Raw genomic sequence first — 27,217 nt, 5'->3', positions numbered from 1 at the left:
CCCCAAAAATATTTAATAGGTAGGAAATAAACAAAAGTAACAACAATCGAGACAATAATTTAATTAACATATGAATTCATATGTATTACAACTACAACATTAGAATAACTATATTAAACACCACAGTATTTTAGTAAACAATATTTTAAATTATTGATATTATTTTAACTGCAATATTATGGTGAACAATATTTTGGAATTGATATTCAGGTACCAACTGACTCAATCCACCCAAAGAAACTAGATTTTCCACTGAGTTAACATCACATGGATATTTAGCATGAAATCTTTCCACTGATTTGACATCACATGGAGATTTGGCATGAACTAGTTCCACTAAGTTGACATCACATGGAGATTTGAGGTGAAGTTTTTATTTGGGAGCTATGCATGCAAGTTCACAAAATCCCTCCTGCAAAGAATTACAAATAAATGACTGACAGTCAGCCTGTGCTGTGGGTAACCTGCCAAAGCTTTTGCTATTGAAATCTTTTCAACAATCTAGAAAGAGAGATGGAGGCCAGATGGCACGGCAACAGTGGCAGTGGAGCAGCGAAAAAGTCTTATGGAGCTCACAGATCTGGCAGTCATGGTCCCTCGACAAACGTCCTAGTTGTTTGGCGAGGGCTTCTACACAGGCTGGCCAAGAAGCAGAGCAGACAAAGGGTCTACATAACAAAATGTGTATTTGTAAAGAGCGCGTTCACCCAGAGGGGTATTTTGGCACTGAATCACAGATGTTTATTGTTAGCCAACTCAATGGTACTCATGTTATCGACCTCAGAAGAATGAAAGACTGAGTGGACCTGGCTGGATTTGAACCTGTGAACTCCAACAAAGGTGGCTAAGCCCGATGTATGCACATCTATCCACTGTATAAGGCAGTAAAACACAACCAAATATTCAAAATGACACACAATGTCTGTCTTTGTTGTGGCGCTCTTGTGGTGCAAGCACTGAACCTCCTCAGGTGCAAATAAATTGTAATGCATGGCGGTACAGAACAATATCACATCAACAACGGCACCAAAGCACACACATTGTAGTATTTTGTCCCAAATCCCAATCCTTGATAAGAAAATCCAGATCAAACGTAAATTATGTGATGTTCTCTTTAATTTGTAGATGGTTCCAAGTATATCATTTTTCAACACGGAGCAGCCGACAAGTGTTTCGTCCTCCCGGATTTTTTCATGGCTGTATTGGTTTAAAGTCACTCATATGTCCAGTTCCTCATCAAGTTCTTCTCTTTTCCCTATAAAAATATGGCAATCTGTGATAGTCAATAAACGGGCATAGCGAAGGGAAACTGTCTCAGCTAGTATATCATCAATGTTCCCTGGGGGCAGCCATGGCTCTTCATTCCCCAATAGTAAACTTCCACTGGTATGGCCTGTGGATTTGTTGGTTTTCAGGTTCCTGATAAGCCTGTTATCCGTTTGTTCGACCCAAACGTATTTCATGCACGAAAGTCCAGCGTCCCGATTATTTTGTCTCAAATCCCCAAGGATTGGGATTTGAGACAAAATACTACAATATGTGTTCTTCGGGGCTGTTATTGATGGGATTTTAACCTGTGACCACGAGGTCGAACATATACCCCTACAGTGGAGGCTTTAGTCACTAAGCCACCAGACCTGGTCTATCATTGAGGTCCCATGATTACCTGAATGCAAGAGTGGAAGGCAGCAGGGCAGAATAGAGAAAGCCTCCGCAATACAGTTGCACAGACTGATGGGGCTTGAGGTCGTTGGTTTCTAAACAAACACTTGTCAAACTTGAAGAGGCCAGACACAGAAGGATGGGAAGCATGACAGATAGAGGTTATCAAACTGCATGCCACTAATTATAGCTTTTATAACTGGCCCATGCCCTTGTAGGAAACAAGGGTGGAGCTTACACACCACATCTAGTACAGCAGGCGCATGGCACCTCAGGAGAGCCACCAAACTGTTTCTTTGCTTGGAAGGGCTCATGCATAACCCTGAGCGTAGGACTATGCTATGTTCGCGGAGCATATTTAGTTTGCGCTACTACGCACTACACGAATTGCACGTAGCACTGTTAAAAACGCGTAGCTTAGAGGGCATTTTTTGCATGCGTGCGGTCCTCACCGTTAAGTTGGCGACCGCAAGCGAGCAAAATCAACATCCCGGCGAGACTTTTTCCTCGTTCGCGGTCAGCAACTTCAAGTTGCCCATCGCGAGCGTGGAAAATATACCTCCCGGCGAGATTCTCAATGCACGGAGGTCTGGTTTCTCATTGCGAGTGGCCGTGTATGCTGGCGATCGCTCACGATCAGAAACTACCAGTCCTCGTTGAGAAAGCTGCCGCTCGTGTACAAATCTACTCGAGCGGCAGAAAACAACCGCTTTTACTGTGCAAGATGCCGTTTGCAATGATGCAATGATTGCACAGTGCAGACAAGCATATTTCCGACCACACTACGCAGTTCACGTAGCTACGCGTAGCTTGCGAAGTGCACTTCGCGTAGCTATGGTTGGCGCTACTAAGCGAGCTATGCACAGGGTTACTCACGCATACGGTGGGCAGGCATCGAAGTAGACAAAGGTCTGCACTTAATTTCTTCAACTGGTCTTGACAGGATATTGCTTCTTTAGTTGCATCTGTTCCATATTGAAGTTATATTTCTGTTTTGCAATCAAAAGTGGATATTTTCCAGGTGACCTGGGTCACACCTCTGGTAGCAAGAAGGTGAATTGGTGCTCTGAGATCTGGCCTAACCTTAAAATGTAAGTCCCCCATAACCCAACCATTGCAGCCTGGCCCGGACTGGCCGTTGCGGGCACCGGGCAATCCCCCGGTGCGCCGCAAGGGTGGGGGCCAGTTTTGTGCCCCGGGGGGCCGTTTTTGTTACAGAGCTGTTTTGTACCGGGCCTGGCAAAGAGCACGGTTGGGCGGCCGAGCACTTTGCTGGGGCCGGTTTTGGTTCCCAGTCCGGCCCTGATTGCAGCCAGGAAAGGGAAAAGGCAAGCACTCGCGAAGATGAGGAGAATTCTTTAATACGACACCCCCACAGGGGGCACCTCTGCAGGGAAAGTGTGCACTGCACTGGGATCCGCCTGCAGACGCCCCATGGACACACAGGGCCTTCCCCCTTAGTCTCACCTGCAGTAGGGAGCAGTGCTTAAGTTGCACACCCGCCTTTTTAATTGGTGCCGGCTCATTACTGGCACCTTTGCTTTCAGTTTCATTGAGGACAAAGAGAGCAGTCATAGGAAGGCGTGGTACATGCCCCTATGCTACACACACCACTGCTTCCTGTCGCACAGCTCCATGGGAGTCAGATTAGCACCTGTGCAGATATCCACAGGCCAAACATGGCTTCTTTCCTCTTTTTTCAAAAATCAATCAGGTTTCTTGTAAAGCGCCACTACTCACTCATGATGGTCTTAAGGCGCTGAGAAGGCCATTGTTGTACCTAGATAAATGTGGTGAGCTCTGACACCAACATTCTGCGTGGCCATCTCCAACTTAACACCAGAAGCAGCCATGTCACTGGTTACAACAATGGAAGAAGTAAGGTCAAAGGTTCGCTTCCAGGAGCAGCGCGTCATTCTTCCTGAAGACGGCCATATCACACCTGACCCACCTGCATCAGGACCCGAGTATGGAATAAGTTCACCTGGCATTTATGAAACCACGCAACACTGAGGCGTATTCCAGTATCACAACAACACGTCGGCGCACGCATACCACCGCAGGACAGCGGAATTCACCCTTGTGTCCTTGGGTACATCCCGCACACCTTTCACTGGGAGGCCTTTGAGCTCCAAGAAAGCAGGGGGGGACTCCGGTGTGCATTGCTGCTGAATGGCAAAGCTTCTATGCCATAGTGCACTGTGCACTCATCATTCATGTGCAGCGCTTGATACCTTTGAACCTGCGCTCTTTCCGCGCATATGCGCAAATGGCTCTGACGTAGAGTTGCGCTTGTGCAATGCTTGATAAATGTCCCCTCTCAGTTTCCAGGAAAGGTCTCACCTTGGAAGTCCCAGGCTCCGATCTAAATCGCGCCTCTCCCCCTCCCCCCCAAACACCCCCCCCCCCACCCTACACACCCCCTGCCCACGGAGCTCCTTTATTTACAGACTTCTCGCTCGATGAAGCTGTGCCCCGGAGTACTTATCAAGAAGACCTGCAGATAAGAGCCTGCCGCAATCCTGACGGTGGAAAGAAGATTTCTTCAGCGCCCAGAAGGACGTGTTCCTGTGACCCTCAGTCCTGCTGATGGAACGTTTCCTGCATCCTGATAAAAGTGGACCGGCCTGAGGGTTCACTGTGGGAGTCTGCCTCGCTGTCACCCTGCGTGCCAAGCCGGCAGGTGGGCTGTACCTCCGAGGCGGTGGGAGGAGAGCAGATGACAGCCTCCACGTGTATATATAGCATCCGCGGAGGCACCTGCCGCATTCCTGCGAGCCACTGACTGGAGGGATCGGTAAGTCTCTGGGCTGCGCCTCGGTCAGGAGAACTGGTGGGCACCGCGGGAGCCAACTGATAGAAAGAAGAAACAAAGAGAGGAGAGGGAGAGGGAGAGAGAAAAAGGCAGAAGTAAAGCACGTAGGAGAGAAAGGTAAAATAAAGATGGGAAGGAAGAAACAAAAGTAAGAAAAGATGGAGAACAGAACAGAATAAAGAAGGAATGAATAAAGAAAGAAAGCAAAGAGAGAGAGACGAAAATAAGAAAGTAGCCACGGAAGAACAGGGTTTTCGCACTTTTGAATCTTTTTCACGCACTTTTCACAAGTCAAACGCTTTGCCAAGGTACACCTCAGCACATGCCATTGTAATCACAGAGTTTTGTTTGCTTAACAACCTCCATCCTACACTGTCCAGCAGAAACAACCTATTCCCCCTGGCAATGTGTTATACTGCAGTGATGTTACTTTAAAGCATCACTGAATGATTGGTACAGTCTTGCAACAAAAAGACGGCTGGTGGAAACCAAATGTTCCAGAAATCTTGATAAAATGTGTGTTGAAACATAATGTATTGCTAGCTTGAGTATTTCTGAGCGTTTCTTTGGTATGCCGTCGATGTCATTGAACATTGTCTAAGTCTAGGCAAGTTATTTTAGGTAGCAGTGTTGTCATCCCATATCCTCAGCAGCTGGATATATTATGTGAACTTTGTGGAAATGCTGTATTTGTGATAGTGATTGTGGGCGCGCTCAAATGGCCGTTTTGATGGAATGACACATGCTGGTTTTCATATGATAGGTGTCTGTGATTTGAACCAGCCTCTTGGAGAGTTGTGTTAAATCCAGAAAGCATTGGACTGGCAGCTTTATTCTGCTCTCTGCTGAATGACAAATGGGGCGCAGATCACACAGAGGCCCAGAAAGGTGATCTTGTTCTCTTTAGGTTGGGCCGGGCATCCTTTGATTCCCTCCTCTGAGTTTTAGAAACTGTCCTGTATTCGTCTGCATGGAATGTACATGTTTTCAACAAAAGTGTGTGTTTTTGAGCTTTAATTTAATATAATAATTTCAGCGTTTGCCAAAGAGCAATCCGTGTTGGGAGAGACAACAAACACTCAAAAAATACTCTGACTTTCCCCCCGGAAGCAGGGTATCTTTTAAGTGTGTGTTTGTGGCTCTGCTGTCTTGCTTGGTCTAGCGGGTGCTGTCTGCACAGTTTTGAGCAGAGATGAGAAGGCCCTTGTTGTTGTTCACCTGTGACTGGCTCTCTTAAGCAGTTTGCTCCGTTCATTACCTTTCTTTCATTGTTTCAAGTCACCACAGACACGTTTGTGTTGTTTTAAGCCACACAGGAATTTATTAGTGATGCACAGAAATCAGTGTAAGGAAAGTTGAGGGGACCCCCTGCAAAGTACACAGGGGGGAGGGGCACGCTCCGGACCCAGTCAGGAGCTCTTGGCTGCCACCCGTGCACAGTTCCCCCTCCCCAGGAGGTCGCTCGGTGCCGCGAGCACCGCGGGGGCTGCGGGGACTATTGCTACACCACTGACCATGACACTGAATGTTACTTGTGCAAAGTAGGTGTTGAGTAAGGCGCGCGTGATTGTTATTAGAACACAAGACGCAGCCAGAAGTGTGGAACTCAGCTGTAACAGTATCGGGTGGAACTGGAAGTGACTGTCTGCCCGGCAGTGACGGGGAACCGCCGGACAGACTCGGTGGCGTAACGCATGAGCGCCCTGCTCACCGGGGTGCTCACCGGCCCACATCACACAGCGCCGACTGCCCCAAAGAAAGGCGCGCTTTGTTTCCCTGCTTTAGCGAGAGCTTATTCTTAAAGTGCTCGTGATTTCTTGAAACAACAGGGCCTTCCAGAGCTTTTTAAGCACAGCCTGTTCTGGCTAATGTGTTTGTCAGCAACAAACAAAATACTGAGAGCGGGGCCTGGCCCGCAGCCGGCACACTTGAGATTGACGTTAAGGCACACGTGCAGGGTGGCAGTGGCCCTCCGGGGTGGCGGCCGGGCGTGCCCTATTCCAGGAGCAGCGCTGCAAGGGGACAGTTCTGTGCCGTGGTGTCATTTAGTGTCCACAGACGTGTGTCTGGGTTAATTGGCCGGATGCTCACTTGAAGGTCTGTTTCTGAACTGATAGATTGTTTGTGGCATTGATTGACCTGGGTTTCTTTAATGTAGAAGTCTTCAAACGTTTTTTTCTCTGAGGCCCCCAAACGCAAACTATTTTAAAGTACCCCCCCTCCCCCCCCCAAAACTCTATGGCAAGGACTGGGGGTGGAGGGCAGGGCTAAGCTCAGGGGTCCAGGGCTTATGAGATAATTTCATGGATACTTTTTCAGTAGCTCAAAATCCACAATAAATCTGAAAACTACAGTGGTGCAAATTTGTCCAACAAAAACAGAAATTGACCAACAAATTCTGCTCCCCATTATTGGTGTGTTGTGAACACCTGGCGCCTCAGCAACTACACCTGTTGCACAAGTGATACATAGCAGCGTCCCTGAGTAGAAGCATGTCTCTTCTTTCTCCTTCACCCGTCACCCACCAATGCCTGATAATCAATACAGTTGTGAAACAGCCTCTGTTTCTGTACCTTTTGTTTTTTAAGAGTTCTATTGAGTGGAAACTCGGCCCAAGGGCATTGGAGCACTCCTTTACATGAGCACCAGCAACATTACACAGGGTCCGATTTTGAGGCACATGGAGAATAGGTGGTTTGCCCCCGGGACCTTGAGTCAACATAGGAAGCCAGTAAAGGCTTGAACTAATGGAGCCACTTGCAGCTCCACAAAGGTTTTTTTTATTATTGAGAGGTATTGTGAGGGTGTCACCAGCAGTTATTGACTGCAATATTTTTAAGGAACACTCATCAAGATGTTTCTGAGTGTAATCTTATTACTTACTACTAGAATATATAGATAAAAATGATGACTTACATATTCACAGTGTTGTCTGTCAAAGGCTTGGAATGTTTAACACCATATATGCACATGCCATATTCCCCACTGAGCCAACTAGGATTCAGTTTTGTCATTTTCTGGCAGGACCATTGAAATTATGTGATTCTGCAGCATTTTCTGCTTAATTATGGATGTTGTCGCACTTGCCACTTAATCAGTCATCTGCTGCATAATCTGAACATTTAAAAAAAATGTTTCTAGCTAAAACAGATTAAAAGGTGTTAAAAATGTAGCAACATGTTGCCACGCACTTGACAGTCCTCCACAAAAAGTGATGTCACCTTTCAGGTTCTCGCTGGTGTATTTCGGTGGTAAACTCGTAACTAATGAAGTTAAATCTTGGCCCAGACAATATTCACATGTGTACAAATGGAAACATAATGAAATACTGTCATAAAATGTGCCACATTAAGTCGTATTATTTGCATTTTCTTGTAACATAATTTATTTAACCATCCTGCATACCTTTGGTCCTTTCCTGCTGCGTAATTCTAGTTGTGCTGCTTTCTTGCCACAAACAGACATCTGCCTTGATTGCATTAGGCAACTGAGGTTTCATAGTAAAACTGATTAGTTTAACTTGAATTTATTTTACATTTAACGTGTGGACATTTTTTTTTGTGCGCAGTTACCTGAAGGTTAGGAAAATAACACACCTGTTACAGAATACATTGCTCTTTTTAGCCACATCCTTCAGCCTGCCCCCCCCCCTCACTGACCCCATCTCAGGGAATCCAGGATCACAGTTCGTACTCTCTGTTGAAGCCCTTCGGCTGCTGAATGTAAATCAAGATTGCCTGGAAACGCACCAAATGAATAACGTGGCGCTTCCAGGCCTTCCTTGTTTGTAAGCCACACTGTTGGAAGAACTCTGCTTTAATGGTTGACACTTGGGCCCTGATTCCAATTGGACTGTACAAATAGGAATCTCTGCACAAACCTCTGTTTGCTCAGAGACATGCAGCCATTGCCAGACCACCGACATTTTGTCCTGGTCAATATTGGCAGGTCAAAGTCACTATCATTTACTCGGTGAAAATACATGTTAAATTCTAATAAATGTGTAATTAGGTTGGGAAAATACAAAATTCTGTATGCAATTCCTCATTTTCATATGAAGAGCTAGGAACTGGAGGTATTTACCTCCTCTGATAAATACCACAGTACCTGGTTTTGGTATCTGTTTTGTCTGCATTCAGTACCTTCACAGTGTGTACCCCACTGCCCTTCTCAGGAAAAACCCAGCCCCCCACACCTGAACCTGAACGCAGGCCTCCGCCCTCCTTGTAAATTTCACTTGGCCATATATTCCATCAGCAATCGGTAATGTCTGCAGATTAGGCTATGAGTCCGAATCTGCGGGTTGTGCCCACAGAAGTCACTTTTTGGACACCTACATTGAAGATAGTTTCGACACATATTTTGTGTTGTGTAACTTAGTATTTACATTTAATGTCCCTCCTACATTAATTGTTCACTCTGTGCTTACTAATATTATGCTCCCGGTGAGTACCTGAGGGTTTGCACTTTATCATGTTTGCATGACCAGTGACCATCAGCCCTACGCCTGTGCAGGACTGAGGGCAAAGCGTAATAACACAGGCCAATTGGTGAAAAAGCACTCTTTGAAGACATTGTCCTCCATCACTTAGCACTTAGGTCACAATCTGGTGTAATAATACACTCGATGCCTGAAGCCATTTGTAATTGTACCAGGGTAACTTCATGACCTAAATAGCCTCATCAGTCATACTTCAAAACTTATGAATCGTGTAGCATCCATTGTTGGTGCACTTTTTGCAATACTTAGTCATGTGTTTTTGATAATTCTGACCCTGTTATCAGCTTGGTATCTAAGCTATAATTGTGTTTAGAAATGATATGTGACTCGCTGCCTATGATGTCTTGTGTAACTATTAATCTCAGGGACAAAGCCTTTCTACGGATCTAATTTCTCAGAGTTTGCATCTGCTGGCTTTTCTGTCATGACTAGGAATGCATAGGTTAGCCCTCGTTATAATGCTCTCCAATGCACTCCACGTCTCCACTGTAAAACTATTATGCTGGAAGGGTATCACTGTTGGGATGAAAGTCCTCTGCTGTGGCGCCCTGCCCTGCCACGCTGTTGTGGAGTCTTGCTTTTTCACCCATGAGTTGAATCATCTTTAGAGCCAACTGGAGGCGCTCCGTGCAGGTCTGGGTTTATGGTGACGTCAGATCTGGACCCTGAAGATAGAGAGATACCCAAAGTGTATCCCCATTCTTAGAGTGGCTATCAACCTGGCGATGAGGCGACAGATGGCGGTGGCTGAGTGACCGACACCAGGGGCGGGGTCTCGTTCATCTGTGCCTATGTGAATACAATGTCTCCCATCCAGCTGCACCCAGTTCTTATATTTGGAATTCTTTGCCTTCTACATGTCCGGGGCATCAATGTAGGACATATGTTGTGTGTATGTTGGATGTGTGGCTCTTGGTTGGATGGTGGATGGACTGCAGGGTTGATCTGGACTCCTTTGATGTGTGCTGCATAAAATGGTGGTCCTCTCTGGTGCATGCTCTGGTGATGTCCATCGCTGCCCCCCTCCCAGACACCAGTGCATATGGTGAGCGGAGACCTGCCTGGCCCATACAAAGTGCAACAAGCATGGTCCAACAGACCACCTCAGAAAACCTTCAAACCATCCAATCCCACTTTTCAATACAGACAGACTCTTTAGACATATTAACGTATTTCGTCTCTGTATAAAGAATGAACTTTGAAATGTACATTGTTTAAACAAAACTAAAATAGAGAAATAATTGAAAGTTAAGTAAGCAAATGAACTACGTGTTTGTTTAGTCTTACGTGATAATTTTATACAACCTCAAGGGTAGGGGGCTCCGGGTTAGGTGAGAGGGTCAAAGGGAGAACCGAATCTCAGCTTGTGCACAGGTATACTTTCGGCGCCATCAATCATTAAAGATCACTGTTCTCTTAATTCAGCTAGGATAACTTTCCTGACCAATTATTGACTCCTCGGCGTGACTGATAGGCCAAAGCAAACACACCCTGCCTTCTCATTACATTCTGATGGATGCAGCCCTGGCCTACGCGTTTTCACATTGAATGATTGCAACTGTTTGCCAAGGACCGCAGAGAGGTCTCTAATATTAAAGGCCCCATCACAACACACGTAAGCACCCCAACATATGACGTAATAAGAACACCATCGGCAGCAATGAAGCCCAGGAGGTTCAGGGAGGGTGCCAACCCTTCAGGGGGCACCCATTTAGTCCAAGGCCAATGAATGTCTGTGAGATATGGGAGACTCAGGGGCCCCTCTTCACAGTCTTTAAGGGGGGTGGGCTTCATTTTGCTTGATGCCACTGGCCATCTGGCCATCACACACACACTAAATTGTCCCACATTTGCCTCATTTCAAACCCACATATTTTCCAGCCAAGCACAGCGTGCGATTTGCCCTTCAAAGTGCTTTGGTTCCTCTTAACGGGTTCGAAGCTCTATACAAATATGATACACCATCGCTCAGGCCATCCCTCCTTGCTCAGCAGAGCTTTCCCTGGCGTCTGTTGGAAGCCAAGCACAAAGGTGACTTCACTCCCATCATTTTCATTGCCAGGAATTAACTTGGTGCCCAATTAATATACAGCTCAAAGACTCAAGCGATGATGATGAGGGCAAAAAAGGATATGTGGCAACTTTTACTTTGAGGGTTCCCTGATAACCAGTCTGGAATATGACCTTTGGGTTCTGATTAAGTAGCGTTTGATAGCTGTGGTTGAGCAAGAGCGTTTTAATATATGTTAATGAATATGCATATTTGCAGATTTGTAATAGAGTTATAGAGTCTTATGCCTGTCAGGTAACCAAACCTAAAATGCAACAAGGGGTTTTGTACCTTAACTACTGGGAATGAGCATGGCTCCTGTGGACGAGAAGATGCCATAAATGATAGTAGGAAATATTTGGGCCCTAGTTAGACAGTGCTAAATGTTCAGGCGCTTCATTTTATTGCATTTAGCTATTTTGTAAGAAAACACGAATACCTTTCATTTATTCATGTGTCATTATAATACCTTGTCCCATATATTCTTCTGTTGTTGCGGTCAAATTATTTCTGAAGCACTGGTAAGCTGGAGCCCGTGTGCTGTCCTAGTCAAGACCCACCCTGCCCCCTCTTCCAGTGTGGTACTGAGCCTCTTGCAGCGCAGACTGGCACAAGTAGCGCCTGTGAGGGTGATCTGAATCCAAACCCGTGGGCACTCTCTTTTTGTTGGGAAGAGCACGTTTTCTGTCCATTTCAGTGCTTGATTCAGACCCATCATTCCTGACCCTAGGTACACATTCCATGCCTGAATGTTCTTCCGCAGCTACGGTTATAGCTCTGTGCTGTGTTTTCATTTAGGGTAGGCTTGTCTGCTTGAGAACAGGTCACACTCACTGCCTGCACATGTAATGTTTTAAGGACAGATTGGCGAGGAGAACTCCTGGGACTCTTGCACACAACTTTGACAAGAGGCCAGAATACAATTAGCCTTGAAAAAAGATAGCCTTGGAATCAGGTACTGCTTATGTCTTCATATGTACTTTGATAGCGGCAATGGCTTAGCAAGAAAAGCTCCATTCATTGTCTCAAAATCATAGCTAGTTGTAGAGTCCCATAATGTGTTAGTTGGCAGCTCCATGCCTAAAAATGTTGCTAGAGCCTCTAAATCCAGTTTGCTGTCAAGTGCAATAGTTTAGTTTTTGAACCACTAGTATACAGAGTATGCACCATGCACCAAAAGCAGTTTCAATTATGGAAAACATAGTTCTTTAGCATTGTATTGCTGCTGGTTGAAGACCTGGTAAACTAATTCACTGAGCTGTATTTTGATTGCAGAACTTGTGGAAGAAAGCTATCCTATTGCAACTGATTGATGAGCCAGGGCTGTTCCATATTCTTCCACAACAGTCCTGCCTCAGTTTGTATCACTGGTGTATTCTCCTTGGGTTTTCTGCATTCTGTCACATGTTCTAGAACAAGAGTGAGATCCTTCTGAAATGTGCCACCTGCCCTTGTTATGGTCACCCATCTTGTAACTGTACAACCTTCTCTAACACTTTTCAATCGGTTTGTAGATAGTTTCGCACTGTGTATGTTCCCGGCACACATCTTCCATGACTTTTTTTCTCTCAGTCAAAATATTCCTTTCATGGAATCAGGCAAAAAACTGATGCTTCGAAGGAGGTTAAACAATGTCAGTTTTGACAGGAGCAAATTATTTCAGGACCTACATCAGAACCAGGAGGTGTGCGTTATCCCGTCTGATAATGTAGCCAGAGAAGTAAGGATACGGCTTGCAAAGACGCTAACTTAACCAGGACCCAGTGGTGGTTTAATGTAGGGGACTTGCTCTTTTAGCAGGTGGTTTAAGGGTAATCCATTGATGAATGGGTAATGTTGTATTGGTGAATGAGCAAACTAGCACCTGCATTGGCACTGACCTGTGGAACGCGTTCAGGCCAGCCCTGTAAACCATGATGGGGGTTTCATTAGAAGTACAGAGGCTCCTGTTTAGTGATCCTGCTGTGAGCTTTGCAGGATTCTGTGTGCTTTTGATTAGCTCACTTTTGATCTTTTATTCTTTTAGAAAGATGGCACCTCTCCCTGAATTGCAAGTGTCTCAAGATGAAACCAAATTGGCGGCTTCCTCTGCACTCCCATCCCAGACTGGAAATGACGTGGCTCACTCCTCTGGTAAGTCCCGTCATGCTCTGAGACTAGGACAATACTTTTGTTGTCTTGCTCCGGAAGCACTAATGTTAGCTTATCCCATCATTTGTTTTCCCAATTTAGATAATATGGCGTTAGATGAACCAGATCCAGCTTTGCTGCCGGCTTACTCCACCCTCACCTTGGTGGATAAATCTACTGAGATTGCGGGCGATGGTGCAGGGCAAGAAGAAGTAGATCCATGGGACATGCCTGAACTGAAAAGTTCAGGGCCCAAGTGGTCAGGTAAATATACCATCTTTATAGTTGGGGCACTTTATCATTTGTTTGATACTCTGAACATGTCTCTTTGCATATCTGTTGCATTGGAATGTCCTGAGCTTTGAACGCGTGCGGGCCTGCACGCCACGGCTTGATCCTTTGACTAGGACAGAGTGTTGTGCATTTGTCTACAAAATCATACACCAAGGAGCTTTAACTTCCTTCAGATGGCTGATTCATTTGACCAAGAGGGTCTAGAGGGGGAAAGCAAAGACCAGCTCAGGACCTGACTGGCCTGTAAGACGCCAACGGGCCCGTGTGGCGCCTACAGATGACTTTTCCTTCTAAGGCCCCAGCTTTCCAAGCCAAGGAGCAAGCAATGAACATTATCTCTTCAGTGGGTTCTCCCTCTGAGGCTCTAGGTCACGATCCGCAGAAGATCCCTTGCTAGTGTAGCCTGGAGCATATGTCTGTTTGTCTTTTCTAATGATTGCTTCAGAAGACAGCTTACTTCTTGTTTAACTTACATTTTGGTTGTCTCATATTTTTCTAAATGCTGGACTGACTCACAAAAATGCATTATTAGCTATCCCTTGGCACTCATTTAGCCTGTTTGAAACCATAGCACTGCCGACCCTATCACAAGTAGATACAGGAAGGGTATACAGCAGGTTGCAGACCAATGGGGTACGGGGCTCTTTTCAAATTCAAATCTTAACTAGCCTTGTATTCATTTCTGTCCTGAGCTGGGAGACTGGCAGATGATCACAGTAAGGAACTTTGGGGCATATTTAAAAAGAAGTGGCAGAGCGTGTAATTAGCCTCCTTGGTTTAGCGACACGCTCCGCCACTTCTGAAACGCAGGGCTGAACCATATTGACAAGAATATGGTGCAGCCCTGCGTTTCCCCCTGCGCTGGTGCTAAGGTCAGGAGCCTAGTACCAATGCAGGCCCCCTTGCACCATAGTGCAAGGATATCTGCGTTCAGGGAAAGATTGTTTATGTGCAGGAAATCTTTAAATGCCACTTTGTAACTTTTATGTGTTCTGCAGCACACACAGAAGTTGCAAAACAGAATTTAAAAAAAAAAGATTGTTTATGTGCAGGAAGGGGGACCTTCCTGTACATAAATTAACATTGGCCCTTTGCTGTTTTCATGTGTGCTGCACAACGCAGCCCTCATGAAAACAGCAAAAACGAGGAGAAATGAAAAATGTCTCCTTCTTGCGCCAGAGTACGACCAGGTTTTCTCTAGTCTTAATTCTGGCGCTGCCTCCTATTTACGCCTCTCTTGTAACCGGGAGGCAGCATCAAAATCAATGGGTGTCGCAGTTGAGCGCCCACAGTAACACCCATTGCCCTCCCCATAGCGTGAAAGGGGGCCTTATTTGCAAGGCAGCGTTACGCCAGGTTATGTGGCTTAATGCTGACTTGTAAATAAGGCGCAGCCCGTATCGCTACCACAACGTCACTGTAGGTGACCTTGTGATGGGGACAGGAGTTTGTAAATATGCCCCTTTATTCCACATATTTTTGTAGTTTTATTTACACATTGTTCTCCAAGATTGTATTGAGGTATTAGAAGTTGAAGATACCAGCCATGAAGTTGGGGTGGGGGGGGTTAAGGATTCAGGCGACGACTGCTTGCAAGTCAATGAGGTCACATTGCATTCAAGTGAGGTTCCGATGGGTAAAATGACAGCCATTCCCAGAGGCAGGTTTTTTTGTAGGCCCACAACAACGCCTGTGTTAAAGATGAAAGACAGCAACATTTGAATGTCGCACTAAATACTGCTCTGGAAGCAAATATGGTTTCCATGACAGTAAACTCTAACCTCCTGCCATGAAGCCTAGTACTGTGGTAGTACTGCTAAAACCATTGGCTTACTAGAGCAGGGGGATTCAGAGTCGCCTTGAGTGGTCGTGTGGTGTTGATTTGTCCGCAGGTAACAGGTATTGAACGTCGTTCTGACAACCTGCAGTGTAGAGGTGATCGATGGATAACTCACGGGTGTCCTTTGAGGTAGCGATGCCCCTCCTGAAAACGCCCGCCTTTTTAGGCTTCAAGGGGCCTTTATTAGTGGATGTAGTTCCAGGTGTGGTTGTGGATCATGCTTTCACACTGCCTTGATTTCAAGATGTCTCAACTCAGTGTGGTAGAGATTTAAATGACGCACATGGGGCGCATTGTAGGCATGTGGGATTTTTTAATGCATGGATTTCAAATAGTCTTGAAGTCACAGTTGGGGTTTCTCAAAACCGCCTTAAGGCTCAAGTCCCTGCGTTGGTTGTTAGGGTGCTTAAAGGATCTACAAACTATAGTCTCTTGTACTCACCCTATGCTACTGATTATTCAATGGAATAGGAGGCGCCAGCATAATCTCACCAGGCTTGGAGACGTGTAGGCAAGTCAGGGGAGGTATGGTGTGCTCATTTGTGTATCCAATTTGCCTGGTGCGTGTCATCAGCATCTCCCAGCTCCTCTTACTGACACCTTTAGATCTAGACTCAAGAGCAACAGATAGGAACGAGTCACTTCAAGTAATGTCTTTTTTTTCTGCATTAGAAAACCATCTAGTAAAAACCTAGCATTTTTTGCATATTTCCTCTGAAAAGCCAACCCTGTGTTAAGTCCAGTGCTTTGTGCGTGGTAGTACTTTGCAAAATAAGGTAAATTCACTTTTCCCCATTTCCTTTTTGTGTGTAAACAGCAAAATCAGATTCTCACTTAGGCGTCCGCATCCAAAGCGCCTGCAGGCCCCAGCCCCTGTGTCCATTTCAAGCAGTGTTTACAGGGCAGAGTGTCATGAGCACAAGGACACAGTTGTTATCAAAGGGGCGAAAACAAGTATTATGATTGGTTAGGATAACAGCAGCTCTATTTGCGTACAATCATTTGGAATTTTGATGTACCCTGTATGTGTTTTTTTGCGGGTTTGGATAAAAGCAGCTCTATTTTTAAGCCTTGATGTATTTTTATGCATACACTGTAAACAAGCACTTGACATTTTGAAGCAACCTGTATCGTTTTCTGCAGGCTAGGATACATGCAGCTTCAGTCTTAACTTTGGCGATTTGTTTACGCGTATCATTTTTAATTGAATACCAGAATAGGGCAAACCTCAAACCCACCAGAGTAGGGCAAACCTCAAACTAATACAAACTACTGGGGGTATCGCCCGGATGATGACCGGCTCATCATACCGCCCATTGGGGGCACTAATCCAGATATATAAGGCCCAGGCTAGGGGAGCGATCATGTATGGGGCGGAACTGTGGGGTCATACACCTTGCCGGAGTCTGTCACTAACGGAAAACAAGTTTATAAGACAGCAGCGACGGCTTGTGGAGGGAGTTACGGTGGGGCAGGAGGGTGGGGAGCGGGAGGGGCAGGGTGGAGGTTGCTAAAAACCGGCATATGGATAATTGCAGGTAAGTAAACAATTTAATTAATACAACGAATTTCGTAGCTCGCACTGCATTGCATTTTGCGATGCAAGGCGCACTACGAAATTCGTTTTATTAATTAAATTGTTTACTTACCTACAATTATCCATATGCCGGTTTTTAGCAACCGCCACCCTGCCCCTCCCCCTCCCCACCCTCCTGCCCCACCGTAACTCCCTCCACGAGCCGTCGCTGTAAGACAGATAGCCGCACTCCCGCCCAGTACCCCGCTCCTCCCCTTGAGGCTTGATTTGGGTCTACGACCGCTAGCAGATGAAATAAGCCTGAGACCCATAGCCTTCTGGCGTAGGCTGTGGAGCAGTAATGATCTTGCAGAATACAGGGCGGAATTGGTTGAATTATTGAACCACCCAAAAGCGCTCCGCATCCCCTGGGTCAAAAACATCCAAGTCACTTGTATGGAATTAGGGCTCCCTGGACTTATGGACTGAGCCGGCGAATGCCGCATTAAACATCTCCAAAAGGTCCCTGGCTAATGTATACCATGAACAAAAATTAGCTAGGGCCCAAGCTACCCAGGCAGAAGGATCTCTATCCTCTGTGTTTTTGCAAAGCAAGGACCTTTATAGGTTTGAGAAGGTACTGGATCCTATTTCCCCTGTACTTGCTAGAAAGCTGTTTCTCCAATGGAGATACGGCACACTGCCCTTCCGGTCCTTTACAAGCACCTGGTCATCGTCTTCCATCCCAAAGCAGTGTCCGGCCTGTGATGCCATGGAGGAAACCGACTTACACGTGGCTTTCTTCTGCCCAGCCTACAAGGTAGCGAGAAAATACTGGCTCCTCCCATTGATAAGGAATATGGGCTGCAGGGAATATGCAACAACAACAAAAGAGTGTTCCTGTTCTGGTTAAGGTGGAAAAAGGCACAGAGCACAAGAAAACAACAAAACCCAATAGGTTTGTTAGGAAAGCCCTCACTCACCGACCTGGTCGGTGACTTGCTTCATCATCGGGCCCCACCGGGTGTGACCGAATGCCACCCCGGTGTGCTTCGACGCCAGAATTACTGCGGAGCTGGTTTTTGTGATGGGAGGGCTATGTGAAGAAGTACGTGAATAGTGTCAAGTGGTGAGATTAAAATTGCCTTGTATGTGTCAAAAATTTAATTTTAATCAGAGACCATCAAGGACAAGGTTAAAAAATGTGTCGGTGAGTAGGGCCAACTAATTGGATGGTCTTACTCCCACTAGCATTAAGTGAAGATGTGAATGGTCAACATGGACATGTTTCAGCCGGTGTGGTATCATTAACCTGGCATTCGTCAGGACCTATGGTGTTAAACCTCGGCGGTATGGGCACTCTAAGGCCCACCCTACCAGAGGACTTGAAAGTTAAAAGTCTGTGAAGTGCAAAAAAACAGGGGGCGGGCTTCACCACCCGAAGGTAGGACGCACACACCTCCGGCCTCTAAAATTTAGAGACCAAAAATAAAAGGCACTTCACCAGGGATGAAAATCCACCCCATAGACCGCGGGAGGGAGGGGACGGCGCATTTGGCACATCGCCCACGGCGTCCGTCTCCTGCAGATAAGCCTAATCGCCCTCAGGACCGGGTCTCGTCTCGGGAATATGCACCAATGTATAGGATTTTAAAATCTGATGTCTCTGGCCCAACTGTTTTCGCATTAACAAAATTTCTTACCAATGTTTGGCATACGCGTAACCGTATTTTAAAGATGTTGGATCCTTCCTAAAATTTTAGATGCACAGTTTTTATAGCATTTTTAGCATATGCATTCCAATGGTTTTATCCCTTTATGAACTGATTTATCTGTGATTGTATATGTGTATTGTTCATCTTTTATGGCCAAATGGCCGAAATAAAGATTGGAAAATGAAAATGAAAATGAAAGAATGATTTTATAATATTATATGGTCTTTTATAAGAATATTTATGTTAAACTTCTGGATATTTACTGCAATGTATCATTTTATGATGATTTTTATTAATCAGACAACAAAACGTACTTACTTGGTAATATGAAATCCACAAAAATCTGCTTGACGTAGGGTGCCTGGCTTCGGGCTTTTACTGTAAAATGTTACAGAAAATCTTGCATGCCAAACCAATGCCTGTGCTTCTGCGTGCTTTTTTAAGCTGCACAACAGCACAGAGGCCCAGCAGAGTCACCCCATAAAATGTGCATTTGTAATCATTGAAAAATAATACATTATAATAATTAGGGAATTGTGCAACATGCACAGATGTGCAGCTAGCATATGTTAAATTAAAATGTACAGCTGTACATACCTTGACAACAGTATGTTTGAACCTGCACCCAAAGTCGTTAAATCTTCCTCTTCAAACTTGTATTTTGCTTTTTGATCTAACATTGAGCAGCACAGATGACCGCTTCGCTTAATAATGGAGCCATTATACGTGCCAGGCTCCTTTAAAATGGCCGCTGCATTCCATGACAGGGGTGGCTGCACTTCTGGAGATGGACTCGAGGAATGGGAGTCTTACTTTGGAAGATGAATGCCTACAGGCAACGAGATCAGAAGAAACCTTGTTACCACGAGAAAAGGCCGCTATTGTTAGAAAAGTACCATGAGCTTATTCTGGGAGCGAGGGGAGAGAAAAATGATACCTCATTTACTTTCAAAGAATGTACATCGATACCAAATACTCTTGTGTTATTGGAAAGCAGTGATGGCATAGAAGATTCTGATTTAAAGAAACAAGTGATATTTTCTCCTAAGAAAGATTTGCTTAGGTCCTATGAACATGCTGCAAGCATGGTCAGCGACTGGCTGCCGCCCCCCCCCCCAAATGACCACACCAACCCCCGGAAACATGAACATGAAACATGGTTATCTTTGGAAGGCGGGGGTCGCAAAACCCCCCGGCCGTATTTATTAAGATATGAAAATTAAAAAATTTTAATAGCATGATAAACAATTTATACAAAAATCAGCAGGACATTAGATACAATATTGTCAACAAGTTTGAGAGACTAACCTTAACAGAAACTCTAATACAGATTGTTTCCTAACCGAATCTAACATCCTCATCTAGATTTTTGTATACTACATTTCTGGCCATATGGCAAGGTCGCTAACCGGTGTCAGGTCCTACTAGCTGCGCCTCACCTACAGATGTGCGCATGCGCAGCCGGGCCTGGTAATTACCCGGTCCACGCCGTGAACTCCATTTACCCACTAAAGGAGGGCCCTTACTCTGCGCCATCCGGTAATGTCATGAGTATGCGCGCGCGGGGTGGCTACCAGCCTAAGGAAAGCGTGACTACTCCAACCCGCGCCCCTTTGAAACACCAATTACCTTGCCCCTGAGGTTCTAGGAGGTGCCAGTGGCCCCTCCCCCTGGGTGGGAACCTCCATGGGATGATGCCCGCCCCCTCAGACCTTAAAAATAGCTGCTCACCGGTCATGACCTTACCGCATGCCCCATACCTAATAAATACGACGACCTATGGGAAAAAAGTCTAAAGGACAACTACTCTAACTAAATTACATCACGTATCAACGTATCGCTACAAAGGGAAAAAAGGCCTAACACAATCTGAACAATAAAACATATTCCAGCACATTTCACTAAAAAGGGGGAAAAAATTCCTAAAGAAAGCAGCATCAGAAAATATACAAACCACATACAGCTCGCTAACGCATGGAAAAGTTGTAACACTGACCCAGCAGAACACATCTACATCAAACTAGTACAGCATCAACCATATAGTTCCAGGGATGGTGGGAGGGAAAACAAGAAGCCCCGAGCGCGGGGCATGACACGCTGTGGGGGAGCGTCCAGAGAACAAGAGGGTCTCCTGGGCGCTCCCTGCTTCTTTATCCACAAGGGGCCAGGTGGGGGCGGTTACGCCCCCACCCAGCCCCTCCTGCGGCCCGCCCCCCTGACCCGGAAGTCCTACAATGACGTCCGGGTCAGGGAGGGCGCCAACCAATCGGTGGTGAGGCGCGCCCGGAAGGGCACGCCCCACCACCGGGAGGCAAGGAGGGGGGAGGCGGTCGCCGCGCCACCATGCTGGCGGGGGGGCCAAGAGCCCCCCCTTTTCAAATGGATGGATGGTTGAATGAAAGAATGAGTTTTTAAAGTGCAAATTTCTTCCCAAAACATAACAGTGCTAGAACTGACATCTACCAGTCAGAGTGAAAAAAAGTCAGAAAAATAGTGAGTCTTAAAAGTGCCTTTCTTAAAAGTCTATAATTCACATCTTTTTCAGATAAAGCTGAAGAGCATTCCAAAGAAAAGGAGGACCCGCTGCCCCCCACCCTCCCCCCCAACCCGGGCCTAGATCTTAGGAAGCAGGTCATATCCAAAAGAGACTGTTAAGCTAACTGAAGTGATCGCTCAGGGATACATCAAATCAGTGGAGTTGGCACAGAAAGGGGTACCCCCATAAAATGGCCTGTGACAAAGGCATGGCTATTAAGAACAAGGGCAGTCCAAAAACTGCCAGGAGCCAATGGCATACAAACACACCAACAAGAAATGTTTCAAGTGGAATGATGTACATCACAAAGATATTTTTGAAGTAATCAATCAATAGTAGTGTCGATCATATATATTAATAATATAGAAAAGAGAAAGAAATGGCTGGACCCATTCGTTCAATATACAATAATAGTAGTATGTTGCAAAGAAAGTGCTCTGTGCTCAGGTGATCACACAGTGAATAGCATGTCGACAAGTGTGTAAAAGGTATATGACAATGAAATAATATTAAATAGTAGTGGTCAGAACAATTCTCCATAAATGTTATGTTCTCATTGACATGTTCGTTGATGGCGTTTTGACCCTGTATCATTTGAGGGTCATCATTAGGTCTAACAACATTTTGGAGATGTTTGAGCAATGTAACTGGAACCAGAAGATTGGCACCAGAAATGAAGGTAAAAATGGAAAAAGTGGAGGAATCTGAAAAAAATTGATTTGATACATGGATACTCACGAAAGAAAATCACCCAGGCAGTCAATCTAATAAATGTAGGGATAATTCATGAAAGTCATATCCCTAGTAATGCATATGAAACCAAAATTGTCAGGTTTCTTATTTACTTTTAGAACTGCGCTTCGAGGCTGGTCTTTCTCAGCCTTAAGCGCTACTCAAGAATGCCCTCCCGTTTTCTCTCTCTATGCTTTGTCCTCTTAAGCTAGATATATAGGGTTCCACAAATTCAGGAGTGCTGGGGGAGGGTGATGGGCCCTGGGAAGGCAAACATCAGAAAAATAGCCCCAGACTATTTGTGAATGAAGCAGCATCAGTTGCGAGCCACCTTTTCCATCTCTCAGAACTTAGTGTGGAAAAGTCAGCCCATATGACAACCGATGCCCGGGCTGCTGGCGCAAGTCGCCTCTTAGTTCCCATTCTGAATAGTTACCAAAAAAAAAGAGATGGGCGCTGGGAGCAGGAATCACAAGAACAGAGTTTTATTTCTCATGAGGAGAGCCTGTCATTTCGGACACGAAACACAGTGTCTTTCGGGAGGTGCTCTAACAAGTGAGCTGAGACATCGTCTTTTATACCTTACAAAACACTTGGCATTACAATCATGACATTGTGAAACAAAGAAAAGAATCCCCATAATCCTCGTGTCAATCCTACCCCACATATGTTTACAATAGAGACCCTTGAACTGTTGATAAGAGAAGGGGCAATGACGCAGCTGAGTGTTCCGCTGATTATTAGGATATGTGCGCCTGATCGTAGCCCAGGGGGTGGGGAGGCCAGGATCAATAGTGGGTCCTTTGAGGAGGAGCGATTTCATACAAAAAGGGGCAGTAAACAGTGTCTCCCGGCTTAGGTGATGGCCTCGGACGTGTGTGGATAGTCCATCGCGGAGGGAGGGTTTACTAACAGAGGGGTTATTCATGAAAGGAAAGGAGGTGTTGGTCCGGCGCGGCCGTGACTCCCAAGGACAGGGTCTTGCAGAAGAAGAAGGTTTATGACTTGTCCATGTGAGGGAGAAGGAGGGAGCCAGGGTGCGCACAGGGACAGAGCCGCACAGAGAGAGAGGTCTTACGACCCGTACATAAGAGGACGGGGGCAGTCAGATACCGCTGGGGGGTTATGTCAGCTGAGGCGAAGGATGCTTCTTCGAGAGAAAAATGGGGAAGGGGGGGGGGGGGTGCATGGGTCAAGCAGGAGGGTCACCTTTCAGAGCAGGATCGCGCAGGAAGGAAGCCGGGGATTCCAACGAGCGGGCAAAGAGGCCATGGTGCCTGAAATGGCTGTCAGGTACATGCGGGCACGGGCCTTTACTGGCGGAGTGGCGCGGTTAACGTTCAGGGAAGGGAATGGGAAAGGACAATGAACGCCGCTTATGTACATTAATTTTGTTATTTTCCACATTCGCCGCTTTTTACATAACAAAGTTCATTTTCCTATCCTTCCTAGTTAAGGGGCGTACATATAAACAACAAAGTTCATTTTCCTATCCTTCCTAGTTAAGGGGCGTACATATAAACATGTGGTTGATGAAATAGCATTTGTCAATACTAACATATTGCATAAAATCATGAACAGTTGGTGTGATTGGCAGAATGCAGTACATAGGAAATTGCATTTGCAAACGTACTCCATAGCATAAATGCTTCTGACTTTCAAAAATGAATGTGACCGATGAACATTTTGACCAAGTGGTTGAGGGAGGAATTCAGTCCAATATTATCTCTTCGTCACAGTGTCTTTTCAGCAGTGAGCCATTACTGGTAGGCTCTAATCCGTGTCCTTTCGTTGGCGCTGTTGAGCACCGGCGGTGGAGCTATAGGTCCAGCTCGGATCCATCCTTACGCGTTGCAGGGTGCGGTCAGTCCTCTGTTGTTAGACCACAGTCCTGTTCCCTAAACAATCCTTTTAGGGGCGCCTTATGTTCGGCACCTATATTCCTGTGGCGTAACCCCATTTCCATCTAAATGCTGTTCTTCCTTTCAGCAGAAAGTCACGTGGAAAAGGGGGTATGGTTCAGTAGTCGATGGGAGAGAGAGAGAGAGAGAGAGCGGAGTGGGGTCAGATTTCCTGGGACACACCAAAGGGACAAAGGGAGCAAAGGATAACAAGCAAGCAGGCCCATCAATCGGGCTTAAAAAGGGGGACGGAGGCTTCAGGCACACGTGGGTAGGCGGACAGAGAGCTTCAGGACAGCCTTTCATCCTTTCGTTTACCGCATTGGAGAGTGCTGCCTCGTCCCGTATTTCTGTTGTGCTGCGGCTCCACCTTTGGTCGAGGTTGCATGTGTCCCATGATCTGCAGCCAGGCTGTGTGTCACGTCCGACCCTTCTCCTCCGATGCTCGTATATCTTTGAATGGGTAAAAACAAGTTTTAGAGAACTGGCAGGAGAAGACATTTTTACATTTGAATTCCACTCGCAATCCTAGTACCTGGGGGTTATGCTCATTGGTCATAGTCAGAAGTCTATTACCATGAAGTAAGTATGTGGGTATTTCTACTGTGTTCGCACCAAGTCTAATCGGCGTTCATTCATGACACATATGGACAGAGGTCAGACTCCTGTCACTTGCGTATTTCATCAAAAACTCCAAAATTGGCAACATTCAGGGGAGACTCGTCCTTCTAACCCGAGCCTTAACAGTCTTACATTTCCCTTTAGAGCTGGCTAACTCTTTCAAACAGAGCGGGGGTGCAATTATCGAAAGACAGGGTTGAACAGGTTTTTCTCGAGGGGCGGCAGTTACTCATGGTCATCAGTTTATGCGTCCGGGTCAGCAGCTGGGGTCAATCAAGTGGGGCGGGGACGCTTCGGGCATTCGCGCTTGAGTGCAAAGGGGTGGGGCAATCTGGGCATTGGGGGTCAATCTGGATATTGGCGCTTGTCTTCTAACGAACTGAAAAAATAGGGTGCCATTGACATATAGTTCCCCTATAAAAGGCCAGATTAGGGGACCTTAGTCGTCTTACCTGTCCTTTCTTTCTTAGCCAATTTGAGTTTATTCATTTTGCAGAAAGGAGAGGTAGTAATATGACAAGTTACAATCTTTTTAGTTTTTGTCAATTTCGCTGAACACCTTCGTGTTCAATAGGTTTCCAATCAGACTGGTGCCAGCGGGGCACAATTTTACCACAAGAAGGAAGATGGAACAGGGGGACTCTCGTAGAGAGCGAGAGTCGTCCGCAACCTAAACGAGCCATTCTGTACACGTATGACATGTAGAGAGAGAGAGGGGGGGAGAGAGAGATAGCTAGAGAGACGTGTACGGAAATAGGTCATTTAGCGCGCTCACAACACAGAACAGCAGGGGTTAGGTAGCAAGGAGACACGAACAGAGGGAAGACATAAACCCATACAGTACATACACACAAAACTCAGACGAAGGAAGACAGTACATGTATTACATACAAAGAGGTTCATGACAAGACATAGAACAGTTATTGGCCAAAAAGATCTCTTTTTGCATGCTGCGCATCTTTAATATCCTATTTATCTACGGGCTGAGTTCTGTTTACCTTTTCCTCCTTTTTCCTCTTGCTTGCTATTTTTGCGAGCATTCTCAATTGCTAATACTTACACCTCGGTCAGCCGGTCAAAAATTAACCTGGTCGGGCTATCGCCCACGGTTGGATCTTAAACCACTTTAGAGTTTCTTCTTTTGGTGAGAAGTTCTTCAGGCTGAGGCAACGGAGGGTATTGATTGAGAGAACAGTCGGACAGCTTAGTTATATCTGTAAGAGTGTGAGAAGGAGGTGGTACATTTTGAACATCAACAACATTCCTACTTTCCCAGACGGGTGGTGCCTAGGTAACCCTTTCCCCGGGACTTTTCCTTGTCCTTTCCCTATCTAGTTAAACGTCTAGTTGCACTATCTGGTGTGCTGGTTCGAGTCAAATTCCGTCATACAGTACTAACCCGTCAAGTTTCTATGTCAGTCCATTCTCCCAGTCGCTACGTTCTAAGGAGGAACGTCTAAGTCTACGTCTTTAAAAACTCGTTAACATAAGTACTATGCTCAGATCCCCTTTTTCTCCTTTTGTCGGTCGTTCGATCATCGCTCTTCCATACTTCAACCGATGTTCCGACGCGACCTGCAGAAGGGAGGAGAAAGAAGGGGGTGGGGGCAGCATTCAAAACACATCAACACGCAAAACCTGAAGAAAAGATTTTTACCTACCACATACTCGACCTATCTCCACGGGGTCCATTTTCTACCATCTTGGCGCTTTAAGCCCAGAGGGACCAGTAGTGTTAGATAGATAATCATCGATGGTCTGCATATCTACATAAATCACACGATCGTGGCCTTTTAGGTCATGTACAAGGGTGGTGGTCAGGTGGCATTTCTGTGGTATCGCTTAAGGGCGTCTAAAACACTTTTCCGTCTGCCTGTGACACATAATGTAGCTGCTAAGTATCAGGCCCTTTTAACCTTGAGCTTTAATCAGGCTTATTTTTTGCTCATATTGGAGACAGTAGTAACACATTCAAAACTCATTAATGCAACCACTACACTTATGCTTTTCCTCTTCAAAATACCTTTAATTAGAAATGTTGGCGCACAAATACGGGCCTACAACCCAGTGGGCCGGCTACGGAGAATGAAGTTGGTGGCCATTCATTTCGTAAAGTGCAGCAGTGAAATAAAATCGTATCGAACTTTCTTAAGGGGCGAGTATAATGCTTGCCAAGAATTCAAGCTTTCAATAATATCATCTCATTGCCCCACTATTTACTCAAGACCTAACGTTTATCAATTCATTTGTCCAAATGTTCAATCAGTGCTTATTTTATACCAATTCATTGCTTCCAAACATAATTAGCACCCACCCTAAATCAGTTCATTGTCCCAGCACATAATCAATATCCATCTTATATCGCTTTCTTTTCCAAGCACATACTCAATATCCATCTTATCTACTTTCATTGTCCAAAAACTGCATACATATCTTGGAGCATCAAGGCTGAGCAATCAGAGTGCAACAAGGAGTTTGAAAGTCTCATTTTGTATTGGCGCCATTTTGGGCGAGGTCAGGCATGTCCCAGTAGAGTCGGAATGCTTCCACTGACTCGTGGCTGGACCAGAACCTGTTTTGGTAGTTCAAAAAGTTTTTCGCAATGGGGTAACAGACTAGCAATATGAACCATCAGTCAAAAGTGGGGAGGGCGGCAACAATCTTTCCTACCGGGTCATTCTGGTGTTCCACCGGAACTGAACAAATCTGTATCTTTGCAGGATTTTAGTTATTTCCACACTGAGGCTGGCGCCGGCAGGAGTGCGCCGACGTCTCCTGGCTTCATCGGAGGACGGGGGCGGGGGGGCGCCTCGTGGAGAGGTCGGCCCCCCTGGCTCTTTTAGAATCTTCAAGGTTGAGGAGCACAGGGCGTGTGCCCGTCCCGGGCAAGAAAACCCGCTTTTT

At 45.8% G+C, this 27,217-nt stretch overlaps 1 protein-coding gene across 2 annotated transcripts in view; it reads left to right on the top strand.

Moving 5' to 3' along the window:
* Nucleotides 1-4,132: 4,132 nt before the first annotated feature.
* Nucleotides 4,133-27,217, top strand: part of LOC147725336 (sodium-dependent phosphate transport protein 2B-like) — a 70,794-nt gene continuing 47,709 nt past the window's right edge. Inside the window, exons 1-3 of one of the 2 annotated variants that reach the window (XM_086964009.1) lie at nucleotides 4,133-4,459; nucleotides 13,055-13,161; nucleotides 13,261-13,422. In XM_086964009.1, coding sequence (XP_086820135.1) covers nucleotides 13,059-13,161; nucleotides 13,261-13,422 — 265 coding nt within the window. In that variant the 5' untranslated portion in view covers nucleotides 4,133-4,459; nucleotides 13,055-13,058. Of the gene's footprint in view, nucleotides 4,595-13,054; nucleotides 13,162-13,260; nucleotides 13,423-27,217 lie in introns of both variants that reach the window. The other variant, XM_086964008.1, reaches the window with a different exon arrangement.

The sequence above is a fragment of the Lissotriton vulgaris genome, chromosome 3_2, assembly GCF_964263255.1.
Source record: "Lissotriton vulgaris chromosome 3_2, aLisVul1.2, whole genome shotgun sequence".
In the NCBI taxonomy this organism is placed as follows: Eukaryota; Metazoa; Chordata; class Amphibia; order Caudata; family Salamandridae; genus Lissotriton; species Lissotriton vulgaris.
This window is presented reverse-complemented; position numbering and strand designations above follow the sequence as displayed.